At 39.6% G+C, this 27860-nt stretch overlaps 1 protein-coding gene across 2 annotated transcripts; it reads left to right on the forward strand.

Annotated features, from left to right (window-relative positions):
- Positions 1 to 27046, forward strand: DCLRE1A (DNA cross-link repair 1A). 2 transcript variants are annotated; one of them, XM_070752676.1, is made up of 11 exons: positions 1 to 129; positions 3413 to 4165; positions 4913 to 6436; positions 7670 to 7803; positions 8275 to 8393; positions 8535 to 8678; positions 20672 to 20817; positions 21860 to 22014; positions 25637 to 25778; positions 26636 to 26805; positions 26842 to 26978. In XM_070752676.1, the coding sequence occupies exons 2-10, from the start codon at positions 3718 to 3720 to the stop codon at positions 26800 to 26802; spliced, it is 2979 nt and encodes a 992-aa protein (XP_070608777.1). In that variant the 5' UTR covers positions 1 to 129; positions 3413 to 3717; the 3' UTR covers positions 26803 to 26805; positions 26842 to 26978. The 2 variants fall into 2 exon arrangements, with proteins under 2 accessions (XP_070608777.1, XP_070608778.1); XM_070752677.1 differs by lacking the exons at positions 1 to 129; positions 3413 to 4165 and adding an exon at positions 4283 to 4389 and having other exon boundaries at positions 26636 to 27046.
- Positions 27047 to 27860: the final 814 nt, after the last annotated feature.

A 27860-nucleotide genomic window follows, 5' to 3' on the forward strand; every position in this document is an offset into this window, starting at 1 on the left:
AGTAGGAGGAAGGGGAAAAGCCGCCAAGGAGGAATGAAGTCAGTGGCGGCGGTGGCGACAGGACCTCCCGATTCCGAAGCCGTGATTAGAATGAGGCTGCTGCTTACTACGTGAAAGAAACCTGCTGAGGTAACTTGCGCCATTATGCTCGCAGTTTTCTAAGATGGGGAGACCATTCATTTCGATGTGGGTATAGTCCAAATGTCAGTATCATATTTAACAGAATAACACAGTTGGAAGGGACCTTGGAGATCTTCTAGTCCAGGGGTTGGCAAAACTGGTTCTTCTATGACTTGTGGACTTCAACGCCCAGAATTATTATATATATTATATTTATTAGACTTCTCTGCCGCCCCTCTCCAAAGACTCGGGGTGGCTCACAGAACACAATACAAAAATAATGTGTACAAATCTAATAATTAAAAACTATAAGCTATAAACCCATTATATTAAAAAGCAATCAATAACTCAAGCTCATCCAGACATAATATTTAATGGTCAGAGGGGGGGACATGATCTAACTGCTCCATGCCTGGTGACATAGATGAGTCTGGCGAAAGGCAAGGAGGGTGGGGACAGTGCGAATCTCTGGAGGGAGCTGATTCTAGAGGGCCAGGGCCGCCACAGAGAAAGCTCTTACCCTAGGTCCCGCCAGATGACATTGTCTGGTCAACAGGACCTGGAGAAGGCCAACTCTGTGGGACCTAATCGGCCGCTGGGATTTGTGCGGCAGAAGGCAGTCCTGTAAGTAATCTGGTCCGGGGCCATATAGGGCTTTATAGGTCATCAGCAACACTTTGAATTGTGACCGGAAACCAATCGATGGCCAATGCAGTCCGCGGAATGTTGGAGAAACATGGGTATATCTGGGGAGACCCATGACTGCTCGCGCGGCTGCATTCTGTACGATTTTAAGTTTCTGAACACTCTTTAGAAGTAGCCCCATGTAGAGAGTGTTGCAGTAGTCGAATCTCAAGGTGATAAGGGCATGAGTGACCGTGAGCAAAGACTCCCTGCCCAAATAGGGCCGCAACTGGTGCACCAGGCAAACCTGGGCAAATGCACCCCTTGCCACAGCCGAAAGATGGTATTCTAAAGTCAGTTGTGGATCGAGGAGGACGCCCAAGTTGTGGATCCTCTCTGAGGGGTTCAATAATTCCCCACCCCTAGGGTAATGGATGGACAGATGGGATTGTCCTTGGGAGGCAAAACCCACAGCCACTCCATCTTGTCAGGATTGAGTTTGAGCCTGTTGGCACCCATCCAGACCCTAACAGCCTTCAGGCACTGGCACATCACTTCCACTGCCAATCATGCTAGCTCAGGAATTCTGGGAGTTGAAGTCCACAAGTCATACAAGAACCAACTTTGCCTACCCTGTGATCTAGTCCAACACCCTGCTTGGGTAGGAAACTATACTAGGGGTCCCTAAGCTTGGCAACTTTAACACTTGTGGATTTCAACTCCCAGAATTCTCCAGCCTGCAGAGCTGGAAGTTGAAGTCCACAAGTCTTAAAATTGCAAAGATTGAAGACCTCTGCTCTATACCATTTCAGACAAATGCTTATCCAATCTCTTCTTTAAAACTTCTATACCATTTCAGACAAATGGTTATCCAATCTCTTCTTTAAAACTTCCAGTGATGGAGCATTCACAATTTCTGTATGTGGTCTGGTACCACTTGCAAAAGTTGTGAATGCTCCAACACTGGATTCATAGTTCTCACTGTCAGGAAGTTTCTCCTTAGTTCTAGGTGGCTTCTCTTCCTGATTAGTTTCCATCTATTGCTTCTTGTCCTGCCTTCAGGTGCTTTGGCAAATGCAGATAGCTTATCAAAACGTACCACCTAATAATCCTTGAGGCTGAAATTCTGCCCATATATACTTGGGTTAAAACTATACAGACTGACCAATAACTATGGGAACACTAAACATTCTGCTGAATGTAATGTGATTTAGTACAAGTAAGATTTGCACAGACCCCATCTCCGAGAGAGAAACTTTGGAGTCAGCCGCCCTAGCTCTACCATAGCCTGGCAAGCAGTTGCTAAAAACATGTCCTCACACACAATCTCAATCAAAGAGATTGAGCAGGAAAGTAGTGTTTGCCAGTGCAAAATTTATTTTTCCATATAAATCTTCTGATTAGTATAGAGGCAGAGCTGGAGACCACTCAGCACTGCAAGGATTTAGCTGCTACCTGCAGGATTAATCAGTCTCCATCCAGCCACAGGATTTGTTACTTCTGTTGCAATTTTTTTTGGCTGCTGGAGAGCAGAGAAACTTATTGGGCCATTAACCGATTTTTTTCTTGACTCATTGAAGGTGTACAGGTAGTCCTTGACTTATAACAGTTCATTTAGTGACTGTTCAAAGTTACGCCAGCACTGAAAAAAGTGACTTATGACTGTTTTTCAGAGTTATGGCTATTGAGGCACCTCCATGGTCATGTGATCAAAAGTTATAATGCTTGGCTACTGATTCATATCTATGATGGTTGCGGGGTGCCTGAGACATGTGATCCCCTTTTGTGACCTTCTGACAAGCAAAGTCAATGGGGAAACCAGATTCACTTAACAACCGGGTTACTAATTTAAGAACTGCAGTGATTCACTTAGCAAGTGTGGTGGGAAAAGTTGTAAAATGGGACAACTCACTTAGCAAAGCTATCATTTGTTACCATAAATTTTGGGCTCAATTGTGGTTATAAGTTGATGGCTAGCTGTACCACAAAGTTGTTTCCCACAGGTAATGCCTGCCATCTTCCAGAATGGAAACTGGAGGACTGCAAATGCAGGGCAAGCAAAGGCGTGGGATTCACACTTGAACAATTGGGGAAAGAGGCAGGGAAATATACTGCTCAAAAAAATAAAGGGAACACTTAAACAACATAATATAACTCCAAGTAAATAAAACTTCTGTGAAATCAAACTGTCCATTTAGGAAGCAAAACTGATTGACAATCAATTTCATTTTGTTGTCAGCTTTGTACAGAACAAAGTATTCAACGAGAATATTTCATTCATTCAGATCTAGGATGTGTTGACTGTTCCCTTTATTTTTTTGAGCAATGCATTTCATCCCTTTCCTGCATCTTACTTCCCCAGCACAACAGAGGAAACTTACTACCTTGCAGCAGCTTATGCTGCCTTGTTTTCAAGGCAAGGCCGGGTAGAACCATTGGGGTAGCACTTTCCACTTTCTGTCTTGAAGTGAGGGGAAAAGCCCTTGGTGTTCTGTTTTGTTTTTCAAAACAAAGATTTATTGATAGGTGCTTGAAATTTAGCTACTATTTTTCAGTTCAGAAGATCATAAGGAGACATGATTCTTTGTGTTATTAGAATATTTAGAATAATTTCTAAATGAAGAGCTGTTGAAGGTATTTTGTTTTATTTTTATTATTTGTATTTCAGGATAACAAGAAGAAAAGAAGTTGGAACAGTACTAAGATTTTTAGTCAAATTTCTCAAAAATAAGGAGGTTAAAATCTGCCTCATGGTTAAACTTGTAGATTCTAATCTAAGTACAGTTTAATATTTAAAATATCAATCATTGCACTTGAACGTAAAACTATATATTCAATAACATTTATATGAATGACATAGCATTATGTTTAATACAACAATTGATACTTATTATTTTATAAGTATAGTAAAATAATACAACTGAATTCAAGGAAGTATTTTTCCTAAAGAAGATATTTCCTTGATGGATTGTCATGTCTGAAGATGGCCTTTGGGAAGAAGACATTTGGGAATATAAATCTATCAGGAAACAAAAGCCTACAAGCCAACATTCAGAAGTAATTGCTACCGAAGTACAAAAAGTAAAGTTTGAAAATGCTAAATCACAAACAAATGACAGTAAAAATGGTGGGAAAACACCCAAAGGTGTCCCTAAGAAGACAAAGCAAAGGCCAACACAAAGAGGTAGCCAAACCCCCTTAAAGCCAGGAGTTTCCAGTGGTGATCAATTATCACAGGAAAATCTGTCAGCAACTTTTGGAAAAGAAAGAAAAATCTGCAAGAGGCAAAACGCTGCAAAGCCTAGACCAGTTTTTGAGGGGTACTGTCCAAGTTGTCAAATGCCATTCTCTTTATTATTGATCCAGACCCCTCAGTGGCATGTTACCGAATGTTTGGATGTCTCATGGACTGCTGAGAAAGGTACAGTTTCAATGGGAAGCAAGGGCTATTCTACTTTGTTTTTTTAAAAGAGGCTATGTTCCTTTAAGAAGTGCAAAAAATATATTCTCATCATGCAACTCAGTTATCTGAAAAAAACATTGACTAGGTCTCAGTCTTTTGATTAACCAGAAGCCAGAGCTAACAAAATGGCAACTATATATTAAAACAAATGTTGCCAGTCCTTAAATTAATTCTAAAAAAAGGTATATTTTTGAAATTGTATTTGGAAGCTTTAGTTTTAAGACATAAATTAAAAAGCATGTACCGGATTTGAAAAAAACAAAATCCTGCACAAGAGGTCTGGTGAGTAAAGAAAGGCTATGATGCATTTTTTAAAAACAAATTGAAGATAATTTTAAGTAAAATGGTTTAAATTTGAAAACACAAAAAAATTCCCCACAGCCTATTGAAGTTTATTGGAAAAGACTGGCTAACCATGATGTATCTGGTCAAGTAATTCAAAAAAAGTAGACATATTTATATCTGTACTGAATTCTTTTTGCTACAGATCATATGATGTTTCCATCAGGCATTATACTAGAAGTTTTGGGTTGTCATAGATAAATTCAGTTTGAAGAAATAAAGGTACAATATTAAAAGTTGTCTGCATCAGCCATATGTTTTGAAGCATAGATTTCAGAATTTTAATATTTGTTCAGTAAATCTTGTTTTTCATTTGTGCTATATTCAAAAACATTGTCTTAATACCTTTTTCCCTTTTATTAGAATGTCCTGATGGCATTTTGTGCTCTTCAAGCATTCCTTCTCATTACAAACGCTACAGCCATTTCCAACTTGCAGCAAGTAGAGCACAGGACTCTCTTTTTGCACCCTCATTATCTAGTGCAGAAAATAATTTCATTAGACCTGGTGCTGTTGAACATAATGAATTCAGTTGTGCAGTATTACAGGATGTAAAAGTCTCTCAGAGTATGGAAAAATCAAAACAGTCTCTTCTATTACCACAATCAAGTTCAATGACTATGGATTCCAACAATATAACCAACATCATACCTTCATCTTGGGGAAATATTAAAGAATCTGAACATACAATGCAGCATATAGATGAAACAAAGCAGTCTCAATGCCTTAATCCTTTTTCTGAAGAAACTCAAACAGAGAACCTAAACAGTCAACTTTTCTCTTTGCAACAGAATACTTCTCTCACAGATGCTGATTTGAATGACATTGACATTTCTTATTCCCCACTTTATACTGATGAAAGTGCTGTAGAATTAGAGGAGTCAGATAAAGAAGAATTGCAGAGACAGCTAGAGATAACATGTGAAAAAAATCAATTTGATACCAGAAATTTGGAAAGTAGAACTGTTGGAAGTTTATCTGATAGATCACAGCAGATACAATTTCAACATAACAGTGCTAAAATCATGCAAGATAGAACAACAATCAATGAATCCTCTAAAATTTTACCAGCAAGTGTGAGTGAATCTAAGCCTTTCCCACAAAAGAGCATGCATAATAGCTTTGGCAGTTCAGCAAGTTTTCTTGATCAGATGCAATGTCTCACAGGAGATTTCAATTCAAGAAAAACTAAGGATAGGTTTGACTCGCTTAAAGTGAATTCTTCTAATTTTAATGCAGATGACTATGGGCAGGGCAATTCTAGTGACAGTTATTGGTTCTCTGCAGATTTTACTGTTAAGGATCTCATGCCTTCTTCAAAATCTGAAAAAGAGCCTCTGCAATCATTTCGATTAGGTCAAAGTAAAGTAGTAGAAAAGTTCAATAACATAGAGGTTAATGCTAAGAATACTGTTAACACGTGTGGAAATCAAGCATTTCAGAACAATCCGTATTCAATGAAAGAAAAAGAGAGCATAGCTATGCTTGTTTTACCCAGTACAGTATCTAAAACACAGCCAGTTTCTGCTACAAACGCTAAGGTCCAAATTACTCCTCCCAAACGCCTAAAACAAATGGACATTGGTGTTTTCTTTGGGTTGCAACCAAAAGTAAAAACTGAGACTTCCCCAAAGAAAAGTCTTTCTAAAGAAAGAGCGATTGTGAATCCATCAGCTGCAAATGAAAAAAAAAACATATCTCGAAAGAGGAAGGCTGAAGCGTCAGTAGGAGACACTGATACAGTCACAGAAAGTTCAAGCATTAAGTATGACACCAGATTAGACAATATTTCTGGTGTTCAGCGAAGACAGAAAAAAAGATACAAAGAATCATATTCTGTTGGAGATGGAATAAAAAAGCAGTGTCCCTTTTATAAAAAGATACCAGGTAGTGCTATATTTATTTTGTAAGAAAACAATTTAGGTTGGAGTTTGTCGTCCCCATCCCCCCCGCCCCATCTTTAGTTTCCCCTAAAGAATGTGAAAATACCTTTTTGCTACAGTATACAGTGGTATCTCTACTTACGAACTTAATTCGTTCCGTGACCAGGTTCTTAAGTAGAAAAGTTTGTAAGAAGCAATTTTTCCCATGAGAATCAATGTAAAAGCAAATAATGCATGCGATTGGCAAAACCACAGGGAGGGTGGAGGCCCTGTTTCCTCCCAGGTGATTCCTAGAGAGGCCCCATGGAGGCTTCTCCCTGTCTTTTCCGGTTAGTTTCAGAGGCTCGGGTTTGTAAGTGGAAAATGGTTCTTGAGAAGAGGCAAAAAAATCTTGAACACTCGGTTCTTATCTAGAAAAGTTTGTAAATAGAGGTTTTCGTAGGTAAAGGTACCACTGTATATGTAAACTATTTTTTACTCAAAGCCAGGTGTTCTGTGTTTAGCTGTCCATGAAATGATCCTATAGAAAATTATTTAGAAGTAAATTATATTGTATTCAGTAGTAATTAGAGTAGGATTGCAACCTATTTGTTAAAATATGATTTAGTAATGGCAGTAGTAGTCAGTATAAATCTTATAAAGAAATTTATAACTAAGGAATAGAAAGGAACAGTTATGCTTTTGGTAGACAGGTCTAAAATTAGAGAAAAGTCTTTAAGGATGTGGAGAGATAAAGATATTTAAGTTTCTATAGCATCAATGAAATTTAAGGCTACAGTCTTGCACATACTTGGGGATGAGTTCCACTAAATTCAGTGAGGATGCTTCTGAGTCAACATGCATAAGATTGTAGCGTAGGTTCTTTGATGTTATTTGTTTCTACTGATTATAGCTGTTTTTCTATATTTTTGGCCCCTCGGCTATGTATAATTAAAATTTCCAGACTTCCCACTAAGTATATTAACTAATCTTTTTTCACATAGTACTACTTTTCTGAGTGTAAATTCAAGAAAAATCCTCAGGTAACTTTAAAGATTTAACATTTATTCTGGCATAAACTTTTATGATTGACATGTGAATGTGAATGTTGATGCACTGGCACATAATTGATAAAAGTTTATGCCCTAATCAGTCTTAAGAGACTGTAGAGGAGTCTATTATTCTAATTGTACTAGTCATCTTTGGCAGTTGCACTATATAAAAATGAACTGACTTTTGTTTTATTAATTTGTTTCAGGCACAGGTTTTGTAGTAGATGCATTCCAGTATGGAGAGATTGAAGGCTGCAGGGCTTATTTCCTTACCCACTTTCATTCTGATCATTATGGTGGCCTAACTAAAAAGTTTACCTTCCCAATATACTGCAATAAAGTATGTATGTCTATTGTGGACTCATTTGTGAAATTCAAAACATGTAAGATACATCCTATCTATGCATAATATTAACAACACTATGGCATTTTGGAACTAATTCCAACTAATTTTGAAACATATCAGTCAACAAATTGTGGGTTGCATGAGTATCTTTCGTTTGTGTCATTCCTTGTAAAGTTATTGCTGTCATTGCTAAATTATCATACTTTTTTCTCCATTGGACTAGTTTTGTACACTTCAGGATTTGTAAGGTATAATGATGAAGTAGAGATTCCAAGTATGGAAACAACAGTATGGCCTGACTTAAGTCAGTATAAACTGCCTTGAAATGTAAACAACTGCTTTCCCCCTTTTTTCTTCTCTCAATTGTTTCATTTACCATCATGCCTAATTAATATCTTGTAATTAAGTCCAAATGAAATTGATGCAAGAGGTGTAAGTAGCTGCAAAACACTTTTTGTATTTTAGATAACTGGAAATTTGGTAAAGAATAAACTGGGAGTACAAGAGCAATATGTCCATATCCTGCCAATGGATAAAGAATGTATAATAAATGGCATCAAAGTAGTGTTGGTTGATGCTAATCAGTAAGTATTTTTTTTAAATAAATGAAATATAAATTAATTAAAATTATATAATTAATTTATGTCAATTTGGTTTTGGGTTTGAATTCAAACTGCCTTTTCTCCTTCTCTTTCTCTCTTCTACTCCATTCATTCTTCTGACAGTTGTCCTGGTGCTGCAATGATTCTTTTCTGTCTTCCAAATGGAACTGTAATATTGCATACAGGTGACTTTAGGGCAGATCCTTCTATGGAGCGCTGTCCTTTCCTTAATGACTGGAGAGTTCATACTGTTTACTTGGACACAACGTAAGTTTTAATTAAACATTTATAATATTGAAATATGGTGAGAGCACTTTGTAAAGTACAAAAACGTGCCAGGATAGAATCATGGAGTTGGAAAGAATTATCAAAGTTATCTAGACAAAATGTCTGCTCCCTATTAGGTTATGTTTAACATACAACCATCTCCCTTTGTGAAAACTTCATGTAGCAGACTGTTTTGCTAGACAGAGCATGCTTCTTCATGTCTAGCCTGAACATCTATTCTTGTACTTTTAATCCTTTGGCACTGGATATTTCTATTCTGGGACAATAGAATACAAGTCCATGCTTTATTTTGTGTGACAATCTTGAGATATTTCAATACAGCTATTTAATTTTCCTAACTTTGCATTTTGTTATACTAACTGTGCCAGAACCTTTAACCAATTCCTGTCCAGCCCTCCTCTAAACATGTTTCTGTTTCTCACTGCCTTTTTTGAACTGTGGTGCTCAGAACTGTACACAGTATTCCAAATGAGGTTTGACCAAAGCAGACTAGAATGGAACAATTGGTTTTTGTGATCTGTACTAATGCACCCCCATAAACTATTTTTGCATCTGCATCACACTTGTGGGTTATGTTTAAGATCCCTTTCATGTGTACCATTGCAAGTCAAATTTTCCCTGTCCTAATCAGCAGTGTTCCCTCTAATTTTTTTTCGCCGTGAGCGGAAAAGTATAGTGTCTGAGCGGCAGTCCCTTTGGCACTGGGCGGCATATAAGTATAAATAAATAAAGTAAGTAAGTAAGTAAGTAAGTAAGTAAGTAAGTAAGTAAGTGTGGGCGTGCGCTATCACACATGAGCAAGTTCTTGCATCCATAATTCTATCCTTTCTATGTCTTCCTCCCTCTTTCCTCCCTCCCACTTTCCTTTCTATCTCTCCCTCCCTCTTTTCTTTCTATCTTTCCCTCCCTCTTTCCTTTCTATCTCTCCCTCTTTCCTTTCTATCTCTCCCTCCCTCTTTCCTTTCTATCTTTCTTTCCCCCTTTCTCCAAGCCCTTCCTTTTCCCTCTCCCTAACTACCCCCTTCTCCCTCCTTTCTATCTCTCCCTCCCCCTTTCTCTCTCCCTTCCTTCATCGTTCATTCCCTCTCTCTCCATCCCTCTTCCTTTCTCTCTTCCTTCCTTCCTCTCTTTTTTGTTCTTTCTCTCTCCCTCCTTCCCTCCCTCTATGTCTTTCCCTCCCCCTTCTTCCCTCCTCTCTTGCTTTCTTTCCCTGTCTTTCTCTCTTGCTTGCTTTCTCACTTTCTTTCTCATTCTCTCTCCCCTCCTTTCTCTCTCTCTCTCTTTCTCTCTCGTTCACCACGCCGGCAACAGAGAGAAAAAGAGAGAGAGAGAGAGAGAGATGGAGAGAGAGTGGAGGGTGCCGTTGTCTTTGCCTCTGCCCGGCGGCTCTGCAGTGAAGAGGAAGCAGCCGCGCACCGCCTCCCAGGAGCCCGACCGACTTTTGGAGCCGTTTTGTTTTCGGCCGGGCGGAGGCGGCGTGCAGAGGCGAAGACACGGCGCCCGGTCAAGCTCTGCCTCCCGGGAGCCCAGCCGACTTTTGGAGCCGTTTTGTTTTCAGCTGGGCTCCCGGGAGGTGGAGTGTGGCCGGGCACCGTGTCTTCGCCTCCGCGCGCCGCCTCCGCCTGGCCGAAAACAAAACGGCTCCAAAAGTCGGCCGGGCTCCTGGGAGGCAGAGTGTGGCCGGGCGCCGTGTCTTCGCCTCCGTGCGGCTCTGCAGCGAAGAGGAAGTAGCCGCGCACCGCCTCCCGGGAGCCCGGCCGACTTTTGCAGCCGTTTTGTTTTCGGCCGGGCGGAGGCGGCGCGCGGAGGCGAAGACACGGCGCCCAGCCACGCTCCGCCTCCCAGTATCCCAGCCGACTTTTGCAGCCGTTTTGTTTTCAGCTGGGCTCCCGGGAGGCGGAGCTTGGCCGGGCGCCGTGTTGCAGCGGAGGAGAAAGAGAGGCGGAGTGGGCAGCGAGCGGCGGGCGGGCGGGCGGCCAGGTGTTCGGGGGGCAGCCGGCGCGCGCTCCCCAAATCTCCCTGACAGCCCACCCGCCCGGAACATTCAAAATAAGAAAACCCTTCGCTCTTACTTTGAATGTTCCGGGCGGGCGCGCAGGCAGGGAGATGGGAAGAGCACGCGCCCGCCAGCCTCCGGACAACGCCTGCCCCTCCCCCCTCTCTTGCAGCGGAGGAGAAAGAGAGGGCGGGCGGGTGGGGGGCAGGGCCGAGAGGCCAGGAGCGCGAGGGGGCCGGAGGCACCATGGAGAGGCAGGTGTGGCCGCGGCTCCCTTCTACTGCCCGCGCCTCTCCGCCCGCCCCCCCTGCGGGCTGGCAGGGGGATGGGGACTGCGCGCCCGAGGAAAAAGGTGCGCGCGGGGGTATTTTGGAGCGCGCGCGCATGTGCGCAGCTTACAGGGAACGGTGCTAATCAGTACAAATAGGATTATACATAATGGATAAAAATTAACAGGAGAAGTTCGTGAGGATTGGAGAATGGCCAGTGTTGTGCCTATTCACAAGAAGGGCAGTAGAGAAGAAGCTGGTAACTACAGGCCAGTTATTTTGACATCAGTTGTAGTTAAAATGATGGAGACTCTCCTCAAAAAGGGGATAAATCAGCACCTAAAAAACAATAACTTATTGGACCCAAATCAGCATGGGTTTACTGAAGGCAAATCATGTCAGACTAATCTCATTGATTTCTTTGACTATGTCACAAAGGTGTTGGATGAAGGTGGTGCCGTGGATATTGCCTACCTGGACTTCAGCAAAGCCTTTGATACAGTTCCACATAAAGAGTTGATAGATAAATTAGTGAAGATTGGACTTAATCCCTGGATAGTTCAAAGGATTTGCAGCTGGCTGAAGCGTAGACATCAAAGAGTTATTGTTAATGGCGAGTATTCTGAGCAGAGTCAGGTTACAAGGGTCTGTTCTGGGTCCTATTGTTTTTAATATGTTTGTGAGTGACATAGGGGAAGGTTTGGTAGGGAAGGTTTGCCTATTTGCCGATGACTCTAAAGTGTGCAATAGGGGGATTGCGCATGCGCCAAATTGGTTTCTAGGCATTTCACCTCTGGCTCCGAATAAATATAAAATGTAAAGAGTTTTCTCTCCCTTAAAAGACTATAAATCTTCCTTAGAAAAAAATAGGAGGTACAGGAATCTGCCGGCATCAAAGAGAATTTGAAGATTTACGATTTCAAGCAAAGACGAAGGTGCTTTCGCTGTAACAAGGAAGTGATAAGTGAGTACAATAAATCTTAAAATGGCGGAGGGAGGGAAAAAAGAAGACGTTTCCAGCTTAGCAAACATTGAGAAAAAACTGGATAAACTGCTGGACATTTGCACTGGATTTGAACAGAGATTTAATAAAGTTGAGACTAAAATGGAACAGCTGGACCTAGAAGTAAAGCAAATTAAAAAGGAGGAAGATTCCTCGGCTGGAAAGATACTGAAAGTTGAGAAACAAGTGATGGATTACGATGGAAAAATAAGACAAATAAATGATAGAATCGCAAATTTGGAGAACAGACAGAGAAGGAGGAATTTGCGTTTACGGGGGTTCAGAATGGATTCGGCCTCTGATTTAAAGTTAACAGAAGCTGTCTGTGCTTGGTTAAATACACAGACAGGCGTGCATGTCAGCTTGGAGGAGTTGTTGCGAGTTCACTGGGCAGTCCCCAGAAGAAACGGGAGGCAGAGAGATGTGATCATCGCTTTCCTCAGTGAAAAAAAAGCAGAGATGATTTATAAAACTTTGAAGACTTCTACGAGCCTTAAACAAGACGGAAATGAGATAAGGGTTCTGAGGGATCTTTCCTGGGAAACCCTGAGAGCGAGAGCTGTGTTGAAACCAATTGCAAGCCGGCTATATCAAAGTGGAACCAGATTTAGCTGGGGCTACCCAGTGGCCATCTTGGTGTTCCAGGACAATAAAATGTACAGAGCACGTTCATTGGAGGAGGGAAAGGCTTTATTGGATCAACTGGGGATTAAGTTTGATGAAACTGGAGCACTAGAATATGAAGGAGAAGAGGCTTTTGACGGTCGGAGTACCCCAGATGAGGAGGAAAGACGAAGGGAAGAGCAGCTGAAGGAGTTAAGCGGGCAGGTGGAGGCCATCAGAAAGGAGCAGAGAAGAACACGGGCTCTGCGTGAGAAGAGAGCCAGAAAGTGATGGTGTTTTGTCCCTTGTCTTGTTGGGGGGGGGGGGGGAGGAAAAGAATTATTGCTATTACTATTATTGTTGTTGTTGTTATTATTATTTTTCTTGGAGATGCCTTGGGATTCCTGTATATCCTGTATATCTGTCATTCAGTGGGGGAAGTCTAAGAGGGAGAAAAAGGTGGTTTAAGAATTTAAAATTAAAGAAGGAATTATTTCAAGGAGAAAGGAGGGGGGGAGAAATTTTCTCTTTAATAAAATTAAAAAGGGTTGAAAGAGGAGCTAGTTGAGTGGGAACGCAATCCAGATAATGTGCCTCATGTATGGGCAAGGTTTTTTCTTGTCTTCTCCCCTCTCAGTGGGGGGAGCACAGGGGGAGGCACGTTGGGGGGGGTAATAGGGGTAAAGAAAGGGGGGAAATAAACCAAGGGCAAAACAAGAGGGGAAAAGGATGATTTTGGTATATTATGACGGAGTGTAAGATAATGGTTTTAAATGTGAATGGTTTGGGATCGGATTTGAAACATTTTAGGATATTAAGGATGGCTAAGCAATACAAGGTGGATATTATGATTTTGACAGAAACACATAAAAGAAGGGGAGGAAGGGATAACTTGATTAATGATACAAATTGGAAATGGGTGTTTGAGTCGAGAGGAACACAAAAAAGTCGAGGCACAGCGATTCTGATTCATCAGAGGGTTAATTTTGAAGAGGTGGGAATTCAGAAAGACAGAGAAGGAAGGTGGATATTTGTTAAAGGGAAAATAAATCAAAAGAAGCTGACATTAGCAGCAATTTATGCCCCAAATGTGAAAACAAAACAATTTATAATAAATACTAAGAAGAAGTTAGACAACTTTACGGAGGGCTCAACTTTTTTGGCAGGAGATTTTAATATGCAATTAACAAATGGGACTGCAAATAGCAAGATGTTACATTTAAACAGACTTAATATGGTGGATCTACATGCAGATATTTTAAACAGAGCTACATATTATTCAGCAAGATATCACACATTTAGCTGCATAGACTACATATTAATGAATAGGGGAGGCAATATACAAGTTAAAAAAGTAGACATTAAAAGTATATGGATATCAGATCATGCCCCACTATTGGCAGAATTGGAAATAGGTCAGGAACGAAATCAAAGAATTTGGAGATATAATGCAGTTGTAACTGCTAGGGAACAAGATAAAGAGAAATTGCAAACAGAGTTATCAGAATATTTTAGAATTAATGATGTGGGTGGTATTAAACAATCAATTTTATGGGATGCATGTAAGGCCTTCATGAGGGGACAATGTATATGTATGGAAGCAGATATTAGGAAGAGGTGGGGTGGAGAGAGGGAAAGGAAGATAAGGGAAATAGATTTGATACAAGAGCAGTTAAGATTAACGAAAAGTAGAGATTGGAATAGTTTATTGAAATTGAAAAAGAAACAGTTGATGGTGTATGATGAGATTAAATGGAATAAGATGAGAATGGCGATGCGACAAAAAATACAGAGCTCGGGGACAAGATCAATACAGCAAATGGAGAGATATCTGAAGAAGAGGAAAGAAAAATCATGTATTTTAGCATTGAGGGACACTAGTGGAGTGGTTAGATATGGTAATGACCAGTTAGAGGAGATAATGAGGAAATATTATGAAGATTTGTATAAAGAGGAGCAAGTGAAGATAGGAGTCCTCAAGGTTGGGAAAATAGTAAGTGAAGAAGATAAACAAATTTTGAATGCAGAAATTACACAAGATGAAATTGCTAGAGTAATTAAAGGGTTAAAACAAGCCAAAGCACCGGACCCAGATGGGTTTACAGGGGAATTCTATAAAACTTATGTGAATGTATTGTTGCCGCATTTGGGGAAATTGTTTAATAATATATTGTTAAATCGTGATATCCCGCAGACATGGAAGCTTTCAGAAATTGTTACCATTCCGAAGATGGGTCGAGATTTAAGAGAGCCTGGGTCTTACCGTCCGATCAGTTTGGCAAATCAGGATTATAAAATATTTATGAAAATACTGGCAAATAGATTAGAAAATATTTTACAAAAAATAATTGAAGAGGATCAATATGGATTTGTGAAGGGAAGGAAAATAAGTGAACCAATTAGAAATGTAATGAATGTGATGCACCATGCTACCGCTACTAAAAGGAAATTGGGAATTTTGAAATTAGATGTTTATAAAGTGTTCGATAAAGTTAACCATAGTTATTTATATAAATTATGTAATGAATTAAATATGGGGGGGAAATTTTGTGAAACTATAAAAGAGGTTTATAAAGGAAATGAAGCATATATAAGAGTGAATGGACAAAGAACGCAGTGTATTAAAATATTAAATGGCACCAAGCAGGGATGCCCTTTGTCTCTAAAATTATTCGTAATAGCAATAGAGATCTTAGCTAATAAGATAAGACAAGATAACACTTGGGCAGGATATAGAATAGGGGAATTAGAAATTAAAATAAATTTATTTGCAGATGATGCAATTATATTGACCCAGACCCCGATGGAGATGATTAAAGGTATAATAAATATTTTACAGGAGTTTAAGCAGGAATCGGGACTGTCGGTTAATATGGAAAAATCAGAGATTATGTGTTTAAATATAGATCCGAGAGAACAGATAGAAATTAGGAAAGAATCAGGGTTGAAATTAGGACTTAAAAAAATAAAATATTTGGGAATTTGGTTATTGAAAAACCCAGTGAAAATTGAAGAGATTAATTATAGATTAATATGGAGGAAAATGTTGAAACAGATGAGGAGCTGGAAAGATAAAAAGCTAAGGAGACTCTCTAAAATAAGAGCTTTAAAAATGATGATAGCTCCCAAGATGATGTACCTATTTCAGGTGCTGTCGGGGGGGGGGGGGGCTATTGGTATGTAAGGTTAAAGAGTGGGACAAAAAACTAAATTATTGGATTGAAGAAGACAAGAGACCAAGAATAAGAAAAAAGTGGTTAATTGCGAATGAAAAAGAGGGGGGATGGGGAGTTCCATGTTTGGAGCTGTATAGGGAAGCTTTTCAAATGGAAAGGTTAATGGAGTTGCAATTAGGTGAAAATAAATGGGCAAAATTGGAAAAACAGATAAACGGGATGAACAATAGAGAATTAATTTTTAGGAAGTGGAATAGGAGTGATATAGGTAAATTAATAGGCCCAATGAAAGGGACTATGGAAATTTGGAAAAAATGGCAAGGGAAAATAGGATTATATAAATCTAAACTGTCATCGCTTTATGTAATAAATAGAGAAAACGAAATTAACTTAAATAGGGTTATAGGAGAGTTGAAGGGAAGAGGGATAACTAAGATAGAACAGTTATACGAGAAGGATGGCAGGCCAAGTAGAAATCGTATAGAATGGTGGTTAGGTAAGGGAAGGTGGCTACAAATAAATGCAATATGTAAATATTTAAATGAAAGGGAGAATAAAGAAGTATTATGGCGGGAGGAGACAGGGTTAGAGAAAATAATAAGAGAAAAAAGTGAGGGGATAAAGGCGCAAGCAACTAATATATACAAACTGCTAGTGCAGTCAGATGGGGACACGATTGATGGATTGACTAAATGGTGGCAAAATGAGATATTAGTAGAGGTACAAGAAATGGAAAATATAGTAGAAGATATAAGGAAAATTAAAAATACAAGAATTAGGGAAATGAGAAGGAAAATATTACATAAGTGGTATTTCACTCCCGTTCAATTTGCACATTTTCAGCAGAATGTCAGGGGGAATTGTTGGCATGGTTGTCAAGATAAAGGAGTGTTTATGCATATGTTTTGGGAATGCCCGGTAGTGCAGGAATTTTGGCAAAAAGTGAAAGAAGATATCAATAGAATGTTAAATATACAATGGACAATCACTAAGGAAATGGCAGTACTAGTAAAAAGTAATGCGATGGGAGAATTTAGAGAAATAAAAAAAGCAGCAATAGAAAGCGCTCAGGCAGTAATAGTTTTGGGTTGGAAGGATGCGACAAAATGGACAATGCAAAATTGGTATAGGTACATGGTGGACCATATTCAATTTGAAATTATGGAAAAAAGGATAAATTTGGATAATGAAACTGAGTTGGGACAGCTGATGGGACAGTGGGACAAGGTAAGACGATATATGACGAGCAGAATCCGAGACCAAGCTACAAGAAATAAATTGGAATCACTCTATAATATGTAAATAGATATATTGCTCTTGGGTTAAGTGGATTATACAAGAAATACCCCCAATTTGGTGGTGGGGAATGTATGTATGTCGGGGTGGTGGGCACAATTCACAATTCACTATGCACTGTTTCATGTTGTGTGTTTTTAAATTGTTAAAAACCAATAAAAATATTAATAAAAAAAAATAAAGTGTGCAATAGGGTTGATATTCCTGGAGGCGGCTGTAATATGGTAAATGATTTAGCTTTACTAGATAAATGCTCAAAGCAATGGAAACTGCAGTTTAATGTTTCCAAATGTAAAATAATGCACTTGGGGAAAAGAAATCCTCAATCTGAGTATTGTATTGGCAGTTCTGTGTTAGCAAATACAGTAGAACCCCGACTTGCGAGATTAATTGGTGCCGGAAGGAGGCTCGTATGTCGAAAAGCTCGTATGATGAAACATTGTTTCCCATAGGAAACAATGGAAAAGCGATTAATGCGTGCAAGCCCGAGGGCGGAGGCGGCGGTAGCGGCGGCTGCGGGGAGTCCAGCGCTGCCTGAGCTGTGAAGGTAAGGGCCAGGGAAAAGGGAGCCAGGCTGCTTTTTCTTTCCCGGGGGAGCGGGCGGGAAGGGCGAAGCCTCTAGGCTGATCTTTGCGGGTGGAAAGTGTGGGATCAGGCAGGGCGTAAGGCGGAAAGCCTCATTTTTTTGAGGGGAAAAGACGTCGGCTGAGGGGTGCCTGGTGCTTCCCGGCGAGGAGGAGGAGGAGCTGGGCTCCGGAGGGGCGCACGGAGAAGGGCTTGAGCCGCCGCCTTCTCCTTTCCTGCTGCTGTTGTTTCTCGCCGCAGCCTCGCGTGCTGCTTATCCCTCGCTGAGGCGAGAGAGCCGCGGGGCAAACAGCCGGCACCGGGCGCAGCCTTTTGCGAGGGAAGCCACCGAAAGCAGCGCATTTGAAAAACGCTTTCCCAGGCAGCCGGCTTGCTGGCCGGGGAAGCAAGCGATCCGGGACTGTGTGGCTTTGCGCCGTGAGGACAACAACGGCGCCCCACCACCCGTTCCTGCAGACGCGCTGCCTTGCGCCTCGTTTCCTCTTCCCGCTGCCGCATTCGGAGCCCGAGAGGGGGAAAGAGAAGAATGGAGAGCCGCGCGCCGGAGGCGGACGCCACTGCCGCCTCAACAGCAGCCACGGGAGGGGGGTCGCTGGAGCTGCCCCCGGACTTTCCACCAAGCCCAATGCAGCCAGCCCACATGCCCGCCTCTCCCCGCGGCGGCGGCGGTAGTGCTGCCCAGCACTCCGGCGTTGTCCGGGCTTCTCCCGCCACGCGCAGCCCAGTAGCTCGCTCCGGCTGGCGGCGGCGGAGGAAGGCGAATGCGGCTTAGAAGCTGGGAGGGGGTGAAACGTCTTTGGCCACTTAGCTCTTCCTCCGAAAGGAAAGCGTGGAGGCTGCCTCTCTCCTTTCATATTCCGCCCCCCTCCCAGCTTCCAAGCCGCATTCGCCTTCCTCCGCCGCCGCCAGCATCCAGCTCTTCCTCCGCTTCTTGCTTCTCTACAGAATGACAGCCAGGCGGAGCCTGGCGGCGGCAGAGGAAGACAAATGCGGCTTGGAAGCTGGGAGGGGGGTGGAATATGGGAGGAGAGAGGCAGCCTCCACGCTTTCCTTTCGGAGGAAGAGCTAAGTGGCCAAAGACGTTCCGCCCCCCTCCCAGCTTCCAAGCCGCATTCGCCTTCCTCCGCCACCGCCAGCATCCAGCTCTTCCTCCGCTTTTTGCTTCTCTACAGAATGACAGCCGGGCGGAGCCTGGCGGCGGCGGAGGAAAACAAATGCGGCTTGGAAGCTGGGAGGGGGGTGGAACGTCTTTGGCCACTTAGCTCTTCCTCCGAAAGGAAAGCGTGGAGGCTGCCTCTCTCCTCCCATATTCCGCCCCCCTCCCAGCTTCCAAGCCGCATTTGCCTTCCTCCGCCGCCGCCAGCATCCAGCTCTTCCTCCGCTTCTTGCTTCTCTACAGAATGACAGCTGGACGGAGCCTGGCGGCGGCGGAAGGAACGCTCGTACCCCGAATTTGGGCTCGTAAGTAGAATCAAAATATCTCTCCCCTCCTAGCTCGCATCTCGAAATGCTCGTATATAGAGCAGCTCGTATGTCGAGGTTCTACTGTACTTCAAAAGAAAAGGATTTACGGGTAGTGATTTCTGACAGTCTCAAAATGGGTGAACAGTGCAGTCAGGCGGTAGGGAAAGCAAGTAGGATGCTTGGCTGCATAGCTAGAGGTATAACAAGCAGGAAGAGGGAGATTATGATCCCGCTATATAGAATGCTGGTGAGACCACATTTGGAATACTGTGTTCAGTTCTGGAGACCTCACCTACAAAAAGATATTGACAAAATTGAACGGGTCCAAAGACAGGCTACAAGAATGGTAGAAGGTCTTAAGCATAAAACGTATCAGGAAAGACTTAATGAACTCAATCTGTATAGTCTGGAGGACAGGAGGAAAAGGGGGGACATGATCGAAACATTTAAATATATTAAAGGGTTAAATAAGATCCAGGAGGGAAGTGTTTTTAATAGGAAAGTGAACACAAGAACAAGGGGACACAATCTGAAGTTAGTTGGGGGAAAGATAAAAAGCAACATGAGAAAATATTATTTTACTGAAAGAGTAGTAGATCCTTGGAACAAACTTCCAGCAGACGTGATAGATAAATCCACAGTAACTGAATTTAAACATGCCTGGGATAAACATATATCCATCCTAAGATAAAATACAGAAAATAGTATAAGGGCAGACTAGATGGACCATGAGGTCTTTTTCTGCCGTCAGACTTCTATGTTTCTATGTTTCTAAGAAAATATCCTCAAAGAACTTTTCATTAGACTATATTGTGTTTAATAGTATTGTATGGTACATACTGTTGCCTTGTTAAGAAATAAAAGATGTTTATGAACCGGAGAAATCTGATCAGTATATTTCTTAAATCGTCATGATTATTCAATATATAGATACGTTCTGCTGATTTCTTTCTAATCATGGGGAGTGAAAAATAAGAAACAGTTGTTACTTTCCTATGTACTTTTCATCTATCCTCAGATGTAAACTTTATCACTTCTCTCTTTAGATTGCTATCCATTTCTTATGCACAGATCAGTTGTGTCCTACAAATGGAGACAACAGTATATTTTTGTCGACAAATGTGGCAAAAAAGGCATAAATGAAACAAACTATGGACAGATGTAAAAGTTGTATTCAAAACAGTTGGCTATACTTCTTCTACTAATTAATATTTTTGTGTGGAAAAAATGAATGTACTTGTAATAACCTCAATTGTTCATTTTGTCATAAAAATATACAAATTAAAAAAGATTGGAAAGAAATTTCCATTTTTCCCAGAGATGATTGTTACTTTCTACATGTTTATATATTGGCAAGGAACTACAACAACTCATGCATATGTACTAATTTTCCTATACAGTATTAGAAATTTCAACCTTGACTTGCAGTAATCCTTTTGAGTTTGATACTTTTCACTAAATTATATCTTGATACATATTTGTGATACTGTTCATTTGTTACTCTAAATAGAAAAAGGTATTACTTATTTTTTCCCCATCAAATTTGGATTTTCTAATATGTTTTTATTACTGTTTCTTAGGTACTGTAGTCCTGAATATACTTTTCCTTCCCAGCAAGAAGTGATTCAATTTGCTGTCAATACTGCATTTGAACGAGTGACTTTAAACCCACGAACATTAGTTGTTTGTGGAACATATTCTGTTGGAAAAGAAAAAGTCTTTCTAGGTAAGGGAGAGAGTCTTCTAGTAAGAGCTATATAAATACTATATCTTAGATATTTGAGCTAAACCCTATTAAACTTCTTGGCAAACATTTCAGAGAGAAAGTAGCGTATGTCATGAACGATTGGTGATGCCCCATTTTAGTAATGCTATAGTTTATAAATGGTGGAGATATTAATAGCCTTGTAAATGTAAGGGACTTTTTCAACTTTTACGTCAGCTTTTTGGAATGTGGAGTAATTTACAAATGCAATGTAATTTATTTCAATGCTAAGTTGGAAAGTGTTGAAACACGCATGTCGGCCTTCCTTAAACTGATTATCTGAAACAAAATGAAACTTTTATCCACTTTTGGAACTCTTTATAATGTATCCTATTACTATTTTTAAGCTGGCAAGCAGATACAAATTTTTATAGTTGGACAAGAAAAAATAAACTAGTACAATTTGAACACTTTTTTTAAAAAGTAAATGAAAAAAAAATGGTTTTCTTCATTAAAGGTAACATAAAGCGGTATCAGCTTCTATCTGAACTTTATATTTGATCTATTTTTTTAAAACATCTGAAGGTGAATTGTGAAACCTCAATATGAAAAAAACCACCCCTGATTTTATTTCATAGTTTGTTTATTGCCCATTTTGGTTGACTTAGCCTGAGGTTGACTCAGCCTTCCATCCTTCCAAGGTCAGTAAAATAAGGACCCAGATTGTTCAGGGCAATATGCTTGCTCTCTGAAAATGCTTAGAGAGGTCTGTAAAGAACTGTGAAGCGGTATAGAAGTCTAAATGCTAAATGCTAATTTTCTAATAATTGGATAAATTGGCAGGTAGGAAGAGCAAATTGTCAGACTGGAGGAAAATTTTACAAATTTCCTTGGAATTCTTTTTTATTCCTATTGGATTAGAATATTTTTATGAGTAATCAACAGAAAATGTGTTCAAACCAAACACATAGGTAAATACTATCTTTAGGGAATTATCAGTGAAATACAAAAGTAAGTTTAAATTATTTTTCCTATTTATATTCTCATGATGTCACTCCTGCAGCTATTGCTGAAATTCTGGGCTCAAAAGTAAGCATGTCTCAGGAGAAATACAAGATACTTAAATGCTTAGAATCAGCAACGATAAATTCCCTCATCACGTTGAACTGGAATAATACTTTCCTACATCTTCTGCCCATGATGCATATTAATTTTAAGGTAAGATTTAAAGCTGAATCCCAAAGTAAGAAAAGTCATAGTTTATTACCTTAAGATACTATAATTACAGTAAATAAGATCCAGTTAATAGCTGAAAGTCTAATTTACATGATCATATTGTAAAGCTTTATGATGCAAGCAAGATGGATTTATCCAGACTTTGAATCAATGTAATGATTTATTTTGTTAGATATTTATTTATTTATTTATTTATTTATTTATTATTTGGATTTGTATGCCGGCCCTCTCCGAAGACTCACAACAAGTGAAACAATCATAATAATCCAATTAATTAAAATATTTAAAGATTTAAGAAAAACCCCATATACTAACAGACACACACACAAGCATACCATGTATAAATTAAATGTGCCCAGGGGAGATGTTTAATTTCCCCATGCCTGACGGCAAAGGTGGGTCTTAAGGAGTTTACGGAAGGCAGGAAGAGTAGGGGCAGTTCTAATCTCCGGGGGGAGTTGGTTCCAGAGAGCCGGTGCTGCCACAGAGAAGGCTCTTCCCCTGGGACCCGCCAACCGACATTGTTTAGTTGACGGGACCCGGAGAAGGCCCACTCTGTGAGACCTAATCGGTCGCTGGGATTCGTGCGGCAGGAGGCGGTCTCGGAGATATTCTGGTCCGATGCCATGAAGGGCTTTAAAGGTCATAACCAACACTTTGAATTGTGACCGGAAATTGATCGGCAGCCAATGCAGACTGCGGAGTGATGGTGAAACATGGGCATACCTAGGTAAGCCCATGACTGCTCTCGCAGCTGCATTCTGCACGATCTGAAGTTTCCGAACACTTTTCAAAGGTAGCCCCATGTAGAGAGCATTACAGTAGTCGAACCTCGAGGTGATGAGGGCATGAGTGACTGTGAGCAATGACTCCCGGTCCAGATAGGGCCGCAACTGGTGCACCAGGCGAACCTGGGCAAACGCCCCCCTCGCCACAGCTGAGAGATGGTTTTCTAATGTGAGCTGTGGATCGAGGAAGACGCCCTAGTTGCGGACCCTCTCTGAGGGGGTCAATAATTCCCCCCCCCAGGGTAATGGACGGACAGATGGGATTGTCCTTGGGAGGCAGAACCCACAGCCACTCCGTCTTATCCGGGTTGAGTTTGAGTCTGTTGACACCCATCCAGGCCCCAACAGCCTCCAGGCACCGGCACATCAGATATGCTCTTACTATGTTAATTTTGGTTATTTTGCTTCCAAGGAATTTCATATCTTTCAAAAGTCAAGTTAGGAATTTATTTAAAATTAAAATTGGCCAGTTTAGTGAAGGAGGGGGAATCACAATACATCACGTGATGCCATTTTGATGATGCAAGGTGGACATCCTTGATTTAAAGCCATTTTTTTCACTGGGTATATATAAAACGTACTATTAATAACTTTCAGAATCCTGGTGGTTGCAAATGCCAGCTGATGGACTTTCAACTGATTATGCTAGTTTGTTATTAAGTTATATTAGGTTATATTTTTTTCATTTTCCTAAATCTGTTACAATGGAAAATACTGTTTTGCTGTATCTCCAATGGCATATACAGATTTACTTTATAGTCATTGGCCTTGCAGCAGCCCATAGTAAAAATGGGTTAAATCAAAAGAAAGGCTCACAGTTGCTTTTTGTTCTGTATTGCAACATGTCAGAAGCAAAACTGAATTTGGGAAAGAAGAAAAAAATTGAATTATTATGCTTTACTGCAGGGATGTCAAACTCGCAGTGTCATGGCGGCATCACGTGACATATCGTAATTTTCACGCCCTCGCTAAACCAGGTGGGGATGGGGCCAGCACATGACGCATCCGGTCCATTGGCCGTGAGTTTGATATCCCTGCTTGCTGCTTAACTTTTGTCATAGTTTAGGAAGTTACGCAAACCAAGATACTGTTCTGAAAAAGTATATCTCTCAAATTCTTGCAATTTGATTTTTTTGGGGGTGGTGGGGGGTGGTATCCTTTTGCCCAGTGATTGAGAAATATTCTGTTGCCTTTAAAACAGATTTATGATCTCTAGATTGTTAAATTGAACTTCAATTCTCATAATCCCTAACCAGATTCTCAATTCTCATAATCCCTAACCAGATGGCCTTTGGACATATATTTACAGAGCACCAGAGTGAGAAAGATTCTATGGACAAACAACATGTCACTTGTTTTTAAAGTATTTTAATAGTTAGTATGTATTGATTCTTGCCTTTCCCACTTTGGTATTTTCCTAATGACTTGGTCCCAGAATTCTCAGCCAGTCTTACTCCACCACATCAGATTGGCTGAAATTGGAATCAATAAAATGGCAACAGTTTAAGCATGTGGAAAATTTGGCAGTTCAGGAACAGAACACTGGAGAACTCTAGATGTTCTGCTTTCTGTCTGAATCATGCTGTTTCAAGAGCAGTATCTGGAAGATGGAGCAAGGGTAAAAAGTATGGAATGTAGCAAAAACAGAACGTAAAAGTTCTTTAAGGTTTCGGAAATAAAACAAAATATAAAATCAAATTCAAATACAAAGTCCAATGTTAAATCACTTAAAAACCCAATTAATCTAAAATTTATTTAAAACCATACACACACACACTCATTCATGCTCCAATCAATTTCAAAATTAACAGTCAGAGCAAATGTTAAAACTCAACGGTTCCAGGCCTGCTGGCACAAATTAGTTTTTAAAGCCTTCCGGAAGGCCAGGAGAGTGGGAGCAGTGTGATTCTCTGAGGGAAGCTGGTTCCTGAGGGTTGGAGCTGCCACAGAGTAGACCCTTCCTCTAGGGCCCGCCAGTCATTGCTTGACCTGGAAAAGGCCAACTCTAGGTTCTGACCGGTCGCTAGCATACATGAGGCTGGAGTCCCATAGGTAACTTGGTCCTAAGCCATGTAGGGCGTTATAGGTAGCAACCAACACTTTGAATTGCGTTCGGAGACCAATCAGCAGCCAATGCAGCTTGCAGAGTGATGTAGATACATGGGTAAGCCTAGGTAATCCCATGACAACTGTCGCGGCTGCATTTTGAACTAGCAAATAACTTTTCTCAGTGCTGTTGTAACTTTGAATGGACACTTAAACCCTTGTTGTAAGTCAAGAACCACTTGTATATTGCTTTGTATTTGTTTAAGAAATGTTTCAAATAAAAGTGAAGTCTGTCTCAGTACTAAAAAGGACCTTTTTGTCCTTTTCCATGGATATTGCTGTTTTATTAGTATTTACTGGTCGATTTGGGTAAGACGCAACTTTGCAACTAGCAACAAGAACTGATTAATTTATGTCTCTGAATTTCTTTTTATTGCCTATTTTTTGCAAGTTGTTTCACCATTTTCAAACTGTCTAGTAATTGAACTAATAATAGAAAATCCTGAATTAATATTCTGACACTTTATCATGCATTTCCTCCAAATGGTAATTCAGAATATATAGATAAAACTTTGACAATTATTTAGCACTTATGTTCACAACAGGGATGCTAAAAATTTATAAAACTAATAAATTTTCTTGTTAACATTTTTATTACTACATATTAACAAAATATACAAATGTTTTGTCATTATCATGATAGAATAATCTGTTATCTAAAAACTATTTATTTTCAATCGAAATAACCAGGTATTATTTTCTGTCTGTAGAATTTGCACAATCATTTGAGTAAGTTCTCTGAGAAATTTGATCATATTTTGGCTTTTAAGCCTACTGGATGGACATACTCGGATAGATGTTGTTCTTTGACAGATATAAAACCTCAGACAAGGGGAAATATCACTATATATGGTAATACAATTTTAAATTATTAATATGCTTAACTGTCTTGTCAGTTTTCCATTACAGGTTGGACCCAAATGCATGAGCTAGCTAAAGGGATACAAAATAAATAGAGTGTTTTGTATGTGATTTTTAAAGTACAACTTACATTTTGTCAGGCACTGTTGTAAAATATTTAGAGGAATATTTTTGGGAAGGTAAAGCCCTTTTTCTTTCCCAGCTGTAGGGTTGGATTCAGACTTTTCTAACAGGATTACTTTGGGGTGTATGACTGTTTATATTAAGGGTTTTAACTGTTTTTTAATCATTGGATTTGTACTGTGCTTTGCTGTTGTGAGCCGCTCCGAGTCTTCGGAGAGGGGCGGCATACAAATTTATTTAATAATAATAGTAATAATAATAATAGTAATAATAATAATAATAATAATAATAATCATTATTATCATTATTATTATTATCTGTATGCAATCTAGAATATCTCTTTGCATTGATCAGAAACAGAACCGTGTTACTTTTAATACATATTTTGATAGTGAAGTAGATGTTTTGATTGTTCCATATTAAATAACCAATAACGTTTATTGATGAAACAGTATCTTTTTCATGGTTTTACTATTTATAATGCATTTTCTTATTTTCAGTCATCCTCTTTCAGCTTTAAGTTATTAAACAAAAAAAAAATGTGAAGCAGATTAATGATTTAATGAATGAACAGTAAAGATAGATAATTTTGCCCAGAATTTAGCTAGATACCCAGGATGTAAATTACATGAAAATTTAGTTAAAACACTAGTTTTAAGTTTTGTAAAGCACATTATGCTAAATTTCAGCTACTTATATTGAGTATTTTCTTGTATTATGTGCAGGAATTCCTTACAGTGAGCACAGCAGTTTCCTTGAAATGAAACGATTTATTCAGTGGCTGAAACCTCAGAAAATTATTCCTACTGTAAATGTAGGAAATTGGAAAGTTAGACATGAAATGGAAAGGTATTTCAGGGACTGGAAGATGGAAGTTGCAGAATGGAATTAGGAAATTATATGCCTTAAATTCTGATCTTTTTTTTTTTGCATTGATTTTTGACTCTGATCTACTTGGAAACAATATAGATGTATAGAAACAAACATATCCTATGTCAACAGAATATGATGTATTTGCAAAGTTTACGGCATCCAGAAGAAATAAAAAATGAAATCAAATAATATAAAGTTATGAATGTTTTAACGTTTTTATTTATTTATTGTATTGAAAAATAAACAATCTGAAATATAGTCTAGATAGGTGTTGAAGTGTTTTAATGATATACAAACCAAGCATTTATAATTTCAAGTTTCTATATTGCCTTTGATCTCATATGTCTCCTGTTGAAGTACTGGTATAATGTTTTTATTTGTGTGTCGATCTAGGTTTTGCCATCTTTCATCAACAGTTCTATCATCCACATAATTACTAATAACTGTTGTCTAAACCCTGCAAGGTTAATGGCCATCAAGCTATCTCTGTGCAAGCCAGCACCGACTTTCATCTTTTAATCCGTTTTAATTCTTTCTGGAGTTGGAAAATCTGATCACAGTACAGTATTAAATATGTATTTATAAATCATACATTTATGTAAATGTGCACAATATTTTAAATCCTTTTCATCATAACCATTGATCAGACAAAATGCACTAGAGATTATCTTTCTATGATCTTTCTATAAATTATTCCAATTTTTTCATTATTTTTAGCATAGTGAAGCTAGACGTCATAGTGAAGCTAGACATCATTCTCTCAACCAGGAAACTAATAATAATTTATATGCTGCTGAAATACCAATAATTCTATGTGGGTTACAAATTATTAAAAACTATTAAAAATAAGAAGCAATACAGAAAACTCAAAAACATAAAAGAAAAAATTATAACAGAGGTAACAAACCCAGGTGAGAACAAAGAAAAAAAGAAATGGGTGTCAGTATATTCTTGTCAAAGAAATGGGTGAATTGCCACATCTTCAGGATTTTTAAATACAGTGATACCTTGTCTTACGAACCCCTCGTCATACGAACTTTTCGAGATACGAACCCGGGGTTTAAGATTTCTTTGCCT

The sequence above is a fragment of the Erythrolamprus reginae genome, chromosome 5 (assembly GCF_031021105.1).
Source record: "Erythrolamprus reginae isolate rEryReg1 chromosome 5, rEryReg1.hap1, whole genome shotgun sequence".
Taxonomy (NCBI): domain Eukaryota; kingdom Metazoa; phylum Chordata; class Lepidosauria; order Squamata; family Dipsadidae; genus Erythrolamprus; species Erythrolamprus reginae.

Coding starts and splice junctions, on each gene's coding strand:
- DCLRE1A (XM_070752676.1), top strand. CDS start 3,718: ATGTCTGAAGATGGCCTTTGGGAAGAAGACATTTGGGAATATAAATCT. Junction 4,166..4,912: donor CTCATGGACTGCTGAGAAAG/GTACAGTTTCAA, acceptor CCCTTTTATTAG/AATGTCCTGATGGCATTTTG. Junction 8,679..20,671: donor ACTGTTTACTTGGACACAAC/GTAAGTTTTAAT, acceptor ACTGTTTCTTAG/GTACTGTAGTCCTGAATATA.